The following is a 10,576-nucleotide window of genomic DNA, read 5'->3' as shown; positions in this document are numbered from 1 at the left end:
AAAGAGAGAGAAAGAAAAAAAGTGGAAAAAGAGTTCTAACAATTTAGTAGAATCCAACCTTGAACTTCCCAAGCAAAACCCTAGGCTCCTTGTGATCAAAAGAGAGAGAAAGAAAGAATTGGAGAAAGAGGAAGTTTCTACACATGAGAAAGAGAAGCAAAGGTAGTGTGATGCCTTTGCTTCCCTTGCTATATTGCTTTGCAGCACCTTCATGGTGAAGCTACTACCTACATAAAGCGTGCAAGGAACACTAGTAAAAATGTATGTAGAATAATTGCAATGCATCAAAGATGGGGTTTGGAGAATAATAGAAGACATGCATCATGATATTTGGCAAGATAGACATAAGTTGTGGTTGAAGAAATCTAATGAAAATAAATTATTTCTAAAATGATTGTATAGCTAAAATTCTTTGACATAGAGTGTAAACAAATGCTTTAGCCTACCCTAGGGGGGATGCACGCCAAAAGTAATAAAAAAGAGTTATGAGAGATTTAAAGAGCACTTTGTTGCTTCCAAATAAGCTAGGCCTTAATGTGATTAATGACAATTCAATTAGAACAACCCGAGATCCATTATACACATGGGTGCACAAAGGAGACAATGGCAAGAGTAACCATGTTAATAATGAAATATGCTTGGCAAGAGCTTCATACCCTCTCTACTAGCACATTATCAAATAATATTCTCAGGAAGTAAAATATTAATGACAATTTCTCAAAATCATAGGTTTCAAAAAAATCTCTTTACCAACAAAAATTCATGAATATTGGTTATACTTTTCTATCATCCAACTATCTTGATCCCATTTGACATGCATTATAGACTTTTCAAACCAAGATTTCCTTGAGCTTAGCTAAGTTTTTAAATCCAACCAACTACTATCCCTATCCTTGCTTCAATGAGAAATACATGACCCCTTAGTCTTAATAACCCCTTGTTCTCATGGAGTTTTTCAAGATGCAAACATTGAGTGAGCATGCTGGTGATGAATATACAATTGATTTGTGTATGAATGGGAAAACTTGTTACATCTGTCTTACAAACAATTAAAGAAAAACTTTGTTTGACCTTTTGAAATAAATAGTTTCAAAACTAAAGCTACAAGTTTTATTCATGAAATTCTTACTAAAGCCCAAATTGATATAAATTTCATTGCAATTTATTAGTTGATAATATTGGCTTTTTGATGCCCTAAACCACATGTAGGCAAATAAGGAACATGATTATAGACTTGTCCCACTCAAGACACCACACACACCTGAGAGAGAGAGAGAGAGAGAGAGAGAGAGAGAGAGAGAGAGAGAGAGAGAGAGAGAGAGAGAGAGAGAGAGAGAGAGAGAGAGAGAGAGAGAGAGAGAGAGAGAGAGAGAGAGAGAGAGAGAGAGAGAGAGAGAGAGAGAGAGAGAGAGAGAGAGAGAGAGAGAGAGAGAGAGAGAGAGAGAGAGAGAGAGAGAGCATAAGTCACCTATGAGACCATCTAGAGAGCTACATCCACGAAAGTCCTACTTTGCATATGAGACTAAGTATTAAATGGAAGATTCAGTCATGGAACATGTGAATTTGAATAGAGAAGTGATAGCATAAAAAAGTATGAAATTTTCAAAGTATAAAATTGAGGGGGGTTGCTTCTAAGTTGTAATGGAAGCCATTGATATATATAAGGGCCATTCCAGGGTCAAGTCAAGTTAACTTGTTTGGCTCACGGTGGTTGAGATGCATGAATGTACACTCCCTTTTTTTGAAAGCTTATATAGTATTTAATATATGATATATGCCATCCACACATTGATCAATTCCTCTCCCATTCTCCCCACATAAGTACACCACTCATCTCTTTCTCTCTCCTCTTGTTGACGAGTTTTTGTGGGCTCCACATCATTTGAGTTTTTTTGGGCTCTTATGCATGTGAATGGTGAACTGTGGGTAGATGGAGTCTAGCTGAGAGATTGGTTGACTTGTGGATAGTGCGATCAATGATCATTAAAAACATTATTGATAGTAGATATGAAAACCTTTAACTCAAAATGTTGGAGAGATTTTTGAATCAAATCACATGTATTTGCCATTTCTATAACTAAAATCTTTGTAAATTTCAATGTTTTGAACCTTTTTCTTTAAAATTTTGAAGCCTTTATTGAAAATTTTGAAATTCGTTTAAGCTTTGAGTGAACATTGGGGTGGGATCTTTGAGCTTTCCGATGATGGAGGGTAAGGGATTTGTTTATAAAAGAAAGAGATACTTTTAAGGTGGCAAGCCTTTGTATTTGGCTTGCACACAAGACACTTAAAATTCCTAAACTTTGTCAATGAGTAGTAGCTCAATTGTGGGCGAGTGAATCTCGAATCGTCATTGGATCGAATCCCCCTCAATCGTGTAGCTCCATGGTGTGCCAAGAAAAGAGTCTTAAATTTGATGCAACCCTCCATAGCTGCAAATTCTGTGGAGAAAGGAGGGGTTAGTTAAGCATGCCTCTTGGGAGTGCCAAGAGACTCAAGTTCTATGGAGAAGGATAAGAAGGGCTTTGGAAAAGCCAATCTTCACCATGTGGTTGGTTGGAAGCATGTTTTGCTTGGGGATTGTGGGAATCTAAACGATGTCTCAGCTATGATGTGGAATATTGTTCAAGGGGATATTTTGTTCAACATTTGGGGCCTTAGAAATAGCATCACCTTTGCCCATATGGGTGCCTGTTTTGCCACCTTTGGAGGCTTGTTTCAGTATATTGTATCAAATGCTCATAATTTGTTTAAGAAGATGTCTAAGGAAGATGAGGCTCTTAAGCTTGTAACTAAGCTCTTTGGGGTCATGACTTGAGTCCTAAACCATATCGGTGATGAAAATACTTACTTACTTTTTGAATATAATACAACATCAAATTTCCTAAATTTTTATCTGGTTGTGGTGGGGTGGGGCAAAAAGTCCCAATAAAATGTTTCGACTGTTTGCAGACAAGGGAAGCGAATGCTGGTGTAATTCTCACGTGCGAACAGGCCCTTGGGTTTTGGGCGGGGAGGGACGCAAGGGAGGCCGGCGACCCAAGGAGGGCGGGGCGGAGGGGGAAGGGAGAGAGAGTCACGCTTAGAACAATCGGGGGACTGGACTGTGAAGGAGGAGGAGAAGAACAGGAAGATGGGCGACAGAGATTGGCCTTTGATGCAGCTCAAATGGAAGATTTTGAAGTCACCAAAGTATTCGACAGCCCATCTCTTGTTCCCTTTCGTGCTTCTCCTCGTTTTATGGGCCAGCCATGTCCACAGCTGGCGCAGAGAAGAGTTCAGGAACTGCAATCAAACCCCCTTCTGCAAAAAAGCGCGAGCCCATCAGGTGGGTCAGTCCAATTATCAAGCATCTGATGTGATCCTTGTAGATGGCCAAGTGCAGGCCAAGCTGCTCCCTATCAATGTCACTGATGGCGAGCCCTCGAACCCCTTGATCCTTGATCTCATCGTCTACTCTGATAGCATCCTGCGGCTTAAGATCAATGAGTATCGTGATCCTGCCACTGATGCTAGCAACCGTGCACGGTTTGAAGTGCCTTACGTGCTTGAAGACACTCTAGATGATAAAAAGTTATGGCTTCAGAGATTTTCAGAAAAGGAGGGGATTTCTGTTTTTTATCTGGGGTCCAATGTTGAGGTTCACGTCAAGCATCATCCTTTCGAAGTCTACATTCAAGATGGTGAGTTGCGCCTATTGTCCTTCAACAGCAAAGGGCTATTCCATTTTGAGCAGCTGAGAAAGAAGAAAGAAGGGGAAGAATGGGAGGAGCATTTTCGCACACACACAGACTCGAGACCACATGGTCCTCAATCTATCAGTTTTGACGTGTCTTTCCATGGAGCAGAACATGTATATGGTATTCCTGAACATGCAACTAGTCTTGCTTTGAAGCCAACATGCGGCCCAGACATCGTCTCTGAGCCCTACCGTCTGTTTAACCTTGATGTGTTTGAGTACATCGAGGAGTCTCCATTTGGACTATATGGATCTATTCCGTTCATGCTGTCTCACAGTGCAGCTAGAAGCACTGGTTTTTTCTGGTTGAACTCTGCAGAAATGCTAATAGATGTGTTGGCTCAAGGTTGGGATAAAGGGGATCCAAATGTTTCAGGTGAAATTGATACACACTGGATTAGTGAAAGTGGCATTGTGGATGCCTTCTTTTTCATAGGTCCGAAACCAAAAGATTTATTGCGCCAGTACACTACAGTAACGGGATTACCTGCAATGCCTCAACTTTTTGCCACAGCATATCACCAGTCCAGGTGGAACTACAAAGATGAGGCTGATGTTTATTCTGTGGATGCCAGCTTTGATGAACACGACATTCCATATGATGTACTTTGGCTTGACATTGAGCACACAGATGGCAAGCGCTACTTCACATTTGACAAATATTTGTTCCCCAATCCTAAGGAGATGCAGGAGAAGCTTATGTCAAAGGGCCGGCATATGGTAATGATTGTGGATCCCCACATAAAGAGGGACGACAAGTTTCCATTACACAAAGAAGCTACTTCCAAGGGATACTATGTGAAGGATGTTCATGGTAGGGACTACGATGGTTGGTGTTGGCCAGGTTCATCATCCTATCTTGATATGCTAAATCCAGAGATAAGAAGTTGGTGGGCTGGAAAGTTTTCTTATGACAGCTATGAAGGGTCCACTCCTTCATTGTACATTTGGAATGACATGAACGAACCCTCTGTTTTCAATGGCCCTGAGGTATCAACCCGTATGAACTGCAATTTATGAAAGAGTAAAGGAAGGCAGTGTTTTTTGTTTTTTTCCCCCTCTTCAGTTTCAGAACTAGTATAGGAAAATAATTCGGGTTTACACCAGTTCCATATTGCAGTTTACTCAAGCTTGGCAATATTATTTTCAGGCAACCATGCCTAGGGACTCTCTGCATTCAGGTGGTGTGGAACACCGTGATGTTCACAATGCTTACGGGTATTATTTTCACATGGCAACAACTGAAGGTCTTTTAAAAAGAGAAAATGGAAAAGATAGACCCTTTGTGCTATCTCGTGCTTTCTTTGCTGGGACCCAGAAGGTTGGGGCAGTTTGGACAGGAGACAATACTGCTGATTGGGACCATCTACAGGTCTCAATTCCCATGGTATTGAGCCTTGGTCTCACAGGCCTTTCCTTTACAGGCAAGCATTTTCCTGTCATAGCTGAAAACCTATATATGATGAACCTGCATGTTCTTTTTCTGAACAAGATTCTTGTTTTCCTATAATTACTTGCCAGGGGCTGATGTGGGTGGCTTTTTTGGAAATCCGGATCCTGAGATGTTGACACGTTGGTACCAATTGGCTGCCTTTTACCCATTTTTTAGAGCACATGCTCATCTTGATACAAAGCGCAGAGAACCCTGGCTGTTTGGGTAGGGCTTTCTTGTCTTCTGTTGGTCTATTTGGTTGAATTTTCAAGGAATATTCTGGTTGAAGTCTTTGGTAAAAGATGTAGCCAATTTGCTGGTATGGTCTTAAACCAATGCCAAGGTTTGAGCCTTATGCATCTTATGGGCCAGCTTGGATTAATGTCATTGGATTGAGGAAAAAGTTGTGGCTAGTCTTACTCTTTTGTAAATGCAAGAACAGTGTTTAGATTAAGGATGGTCTGTAACATTGCGTCTAGATATGTAAAATGACTTAAATATATCAACATGTTTATAGCTCTTTTTAGTGTTTGCTTGCCCTTTACACCTAGCTAGAGAAAATGGAAGTTATCATTCAACTTCACTAACCATAGATGATAATGTTCTATGCAGGGAGCCTTATACAACTCTAATCCGTGAAGCTATTCGTGTACGATACACTCTTCTTCCGTACTTCTACACCTTGTTTAGGGAGGCTAACATAACAGGTGTGCCTATCGTGCGCCCATTGTGGATGGAGTATCCAGAAGAGGAAATGACTTTTGCAATGGACAAGGAATGCCTCGTTGGAAGTGATATGTTGGTTCATGGTGTCTACACAGAGGTCTGCTTTCAACCTTGTGTCTTTGCTTTCAGGTCGCAGCTCATTTTGTTCCTTTTTCATCTGGCTTTATTTTACATCAGGGAGTTACTTCAGAAAGTGTCTATTTACCTGGTACGGAACCATGGTATGACGTGAGAACTGGTGCAGTTTACCTTGGAGGTGATTATCATAAGGTTCCTGTCACCATGGAGGCTATACCTGTTTTTCAGAGGGGTGGCTCCATTATTCCTCGTAAGGATAGAACTCGCCGGAGCTCAACTCAAACTTTAAATGATCCTTACACCTTGGTAAGCTACTTTCACTTTTGCTAGGCCTCCAAAGATACTTTATGCAGGTTGTAGTTGCTTGTTGGTCCTGTACTCACACTTTTCTAGGAAGGATGTCCCTAACATGTCATATCACAAGGAATAAGCTCGATCTTATTCATAGAGCAGTGTCAAGCTTCTTGGCGGATGCAGGCATGAACCTATTGGGTCATTTATTTATAGTTGCTGCCACCTTTACACTGACTTCAAATTTTAAAGGGAGGGTAGGAGGAGCTTCTACAACCATCTCCAGAATCCATTCATCTAGCGATGTGTCACAGTACACTGAAGGCTGATCATTCTCTCCAGATTTAAATGCTAAGTAAATTTAAGTCCTATCAAGGAAGCATTTATTAGCCAAGTTTGGCTGAAGGTTTGACATGATGACTTGTGTGTTAACTAATGATGTCTTAATATGGTGTATACGACGACAACTTGTCCCACACTCCTATATTGTTGCTAAATTGCATGCTGTATGGTGCATCTACTGCTGTCAAATATCTATTAGCAGTCTTGTGTCTTGTGTGGTCATCTCCTGCCTGTGAGCTTCAGTCTGAGTCAGAGGAGGACATTAAGAGCTCTGACATTGTCTTTGTCTGTCATTTTATGTGTTTTAGACAGTTTAGATGGAGGGCACATTAGTGCATTTCTTTTTGCCAAGTTAATTGACCATTTGTAGATAACCCTAGATGCTGGTTTGTTTGTTTTTCAATGCTGTGTTCTGTATATCTGAACAATTATATACAATATTTTTTTCCTAAACAATCCTGATAAGATCTATTCTTCTCTCTTTGGAACACTGTCAACAGGTTGTGGCTCTTAACAGCTCCAACGAAGCTGAGGGCGAGCTTTATGTAGATGATGGAAAGAGTTTTGAGTTCCTGGATGGAGCATACATTCATCGGAGATTTGTGTTCTCTCAGGGTCGACTTTCATCATCCAGCATCAAGACTTCCACGAGTGGCAACAAACTGTTTACAACATCCTGCTTGGTTGAAAGAATTATTGTTCTTGGGTTGAAATCCAAGGATGTCTCAAGCATTAAGCATGCTTTTGTAGAGCCTTTGAACCGCAGAGTGGAACTTGAGGCTGCCCCATTAACACTTCGACCAGGAGCATACCTTAATGCACATGTCATAAGGAAGCCCAATGTCCCAATTGCTGAAGACTGGTCTATTAAAATTTTTTGATAGATGGGGTCAACATCATGTTTTTCTAGTAGACAGAATAGAAGAGGCTGTCTTGGAAGCTCTACAGCAGTGATCAAAGATTTTACTTCTATACGAGAACACAGCAGATCTAGAAGAAGAGGTTCTTTATACAGGGAGTCAATGTAGCTCTTTAAGAGAATAAACAGATACAAGATTGCAGTAATGCCCTCCACTGGATTGCTGGTGCTTCCTTGTGCCAGACCATTTTTAAGGGTGATTCTACTTTTATCAGGCACTTTTTCTTAAAAAGAAGAATAGGCTGCATGCTAATCTTTGTCTTAACTGCTGATGTATGTCAAACCAAAACCAAATAAAGGCAGCTGGAAAAACGGACTGCTCGCCTATATTAATCTTGAGCTTGCAAGGCAAAGGCAAGCAACAATATTACATGTTCTCACACATAGGGGATGCATGCGCACTGTTATTACCTGCCACTCTTACACCTTAGAGATGATGGTCCCATGAGTTTTTACTATTAGCTTTAATGGTGTAATGCATGGGTATTCAAATCTGGTTCTAATCACAAGATCTGTTCTGACACATTATGTTGGTACAATATATTCCTTATGGACACTATGGCTTGCTGTGACCCATCCATATTTGCTAGTCATGGTCCTCGCTAGCAATTTGAGTAAGTTATCCATAATGTATACGCAACATGGATGATAAGACATAAAATGGTAGGGATCCACATGGAAACAGCTTGTTTTTGGTACATACATCCTTTGTTTTTGCCTACTAGAACGTTAATGCTATTCCCAAACCTATACAGGCCTGTAAAGACAGTAGAATCAACATGATCACTTCAAATTATGCTGATTTGGACAAATTAGAGCAGCATAAACAGGCAAAACTCCTTTAAACAATATGAAGCCAAATTTCACCAAGTGAACCTGCTTATAGATAACCCTGTATAAAGTCTTTGAAATATCAGTTTATTACTACATTTTCCAAGAATGTTACTTGATGCAAGGAACAAAACAAAGGCTTTTAAAATTCCCTTTTGTTTACCAACTTGGTAGCATATGGATCTGACATGGTTCGGAGTACATCATTGGATAAAGTAGGGAAGTTGAGCTTGACCAGAAGAATCCTTAGTTATATAAGAAAATCACCATTGGTTGCTTAACTATGAAGGTAATACATTTTGTTGATAGGGCCCTTTTTATGAGACTCTCTCTCTCTCTCTCTCTTCGTGCACACCCCCTTCCCTCCTCTGTAAGGGTATGGGCTTTATAGTCATACCATGGCATTGGAGCCAAAAACACCTATATAGGGTGTAGTAGTGACTTTGAGCCTTGCTTGGTTTTCACTCTACGTGTGATTCTCTTTACTCGGTGGGGGACCCTCATATGTGCGGCATCACGAGGGTGTAGTTTTGAAATGTGCCTCAATGTTGTATCTTTCGATATTATGAATACAAAGATTCTTTATGGATATATCTTGTGTGCCTTTTTGTACCTCATGAATGATAGGTTATGACTTGAAGTCCTGTAAAGGTCTGTAACACTTGGTATTAGAGCAACTCTAGCGTGGAGCATACTAGCTTGAGAGGGGAGCATGTTCATGGATGTGGATGAGATTTTACCATAACATGTTGTGCAATGTGATGCGATGACACAACATAATACGACATGACATGATGCTCCACATCAGAACACCCCTCGGATGTGTTACTTGTTGAAAATTGGAAAAGAACTTGATATACCAACAAAGTTGAGAGGGAGCCATGGTGTGATAAGGACGTGTGGTGTATCATTCAAAAATGTATTGGAGAGAGTTGAGTTTGTGGGAGGACACTTTCTTTGAAGAGGAAGACGAGCTATGTCACTGGCTCAAAATCATATACAAGAAGAAAGAGCTACAACTTAAATTAATTGAGTGGATGAAGAAGACCATCAAAGTGCTAAGGAAGACCCAACAAGGAACCAGTGTGCTATGCAATCTTGAAGAGAAGGCTAAAGAGCTGGATGAAGACTTGGAGGATGTTGACTATCAGTTGATCATGGTGCGAGAGAGCTAGCTTGTGGCAAGTGAAGATGGCTTGAGACCTAGACACAGAGTTGCAAGAGAAGATCATGCTGAGGTGGGATTGGGAGACTGCCTCTGGATCTAAAGGAGCCAAAGGAAGAGCCGAACCATACTTGAAGTAGATGCGGGCTAAAAGAGTCTAAAAGTTGAAGAGTGGAGTGCAACCAATCAAAGAAGAACCAAGGAGCCAAGTAAAGGAGAAACATGTGAAAGAAGAAGAAATATAGTCAGATGAAGATGAAGATAAAGACCAGGGAGAGGATGAGCTTAACCCAAATCTTAAAACACCTCGTCCCCAACAAGGAGCGGACGGCTACTACCCCAACTACTATCAAGAAGGCTACCCTGAAGACTAATATCTCTATAATGAATACCCTCCTGAGGAAGATGGATACTACTATCTTGAAGATGTTCCCATCACTAGCACCAAAAGGAGAATATCTCTCTCACTCGGGGCAAAGATAATATCTTGGCTCATTCACTCTCTTGGATGTGGGTATGCAGAGTATTCTCCACTTTAGAGTTGCATAATTATTGAATTGAGAACCTTTAAGAAGCTTATTTGTTGGATGAGGACTTTAGCCACATATTTCAAAAATTACAGCATAGGGTAATGGCTAAAAACTCCTAATATTAGCTCAAAGATGACCTTATTTGGTTCCATGGCAAGATTATCATCCTCCATACTTCTCCCTTCACAAGAAGATCATGGAAGAGATGCATTCTTGCTCCACTAGTCACTTGGGTGTTTTCAAAACATATGATAGGATTGCTAATAGCTTTCACTAGAAAGGCTTATGGAGGGATATTACATAGTCCTGAAGGGAAATTGACACATATCACCATGGACTTCATCAAGTGTCTCTCGTTACTAAGCAAGGATGGAATAGTATATACATGGTAGTTGATTATCTCACCAATGCTATCCACTTTATCCCCACTAAGATCCAATACATTACCTCTCAGGTGGCCACTCGGTTTATGGAGAATGTCTTCAATTTGCATAGATTACCGCAAGTCATAATGCATGATCGG

The 10,576-nt window shown here is 40.6% G+C and overlaps 1 protein-coding gene across 1 annotated transcript; it reads left to right on the top strand.

The window, feature by feature from the left end:
• Positions 1 to 3,057: 3,057 nt before the first annotated feature.
• RSW3 (Glycosyl hydrolases family 31 protein) lies at positions 3,058 to 8,423 on the top strand. Its single transcript, XM_087689161.1, has 6 exons — positions 3,058 to 4,729; positions 4,890 to 5,163; positions 5,261 to 5,396; positions 5,784 to 5,994; positions 6,075 to 6,281; positions 7,109 to 8,423. Exons 1-6 carry the CDS (start codon positions 3,134 to 3,136, stop codon positions 7,487 to 7,489), a joined length of 2,805 nt encoding a protein of 934 aa, XP_087545287.1. The 5' UTR covers positions 3,058 to 3,133; the 3' UTR covers positions 7,490 to 8,423.
• Positions 8,424 to 10,576: the final 2,153 nt, after the last annotated feature.

Source organism: Lygodium microphyllum, chromosome 12, assembly GCF_053477565.2.
Source record: "Lygodium microphyllum isolate KBCC chromosome 12, Lygodium_microphyllum_v1.1.10, whole genome shotgun sequence".
Lineage (NCBI taxonomy): Eukaryota > Viridiplantae > Streptophyta > Polypodiopsida > Schizaeales > Lygodiaceae > Lygodium > Lygodium microphyllum.
Note: the sequence above shows the minus strand (reverse complement) of the source record. Positions and strands in the feature narration are given on the sequence as shown.

What these genes read in the sequence shown, in the direction of transcription:
- RSW3 (XM_087689161.1), top strand. Translation starts at nt 3,134, where the DNA reads ATGGGCGACAGAGATTGGCCTTTGATGCAGCTCAAATGGAAGATTTTG. An exon ending in CTGTTTTCAATGGCCCTGAG is followed by an intron (nt 4,730 to 4,889) that starts GTATCAACCCGT and finishes TATTATTTTCAG; the next exon opens with GCAACCATGCCTAGGGACTC. An exon ending in TTCATGGTGTCTACACAGAG is followed by an intron (nt 5,995 to 6,074) that starts GTCTGCTTTCAA and finishes ATTTTACATCAG; the next exon opens with GGAGTTACTTCAGAAAGTGT.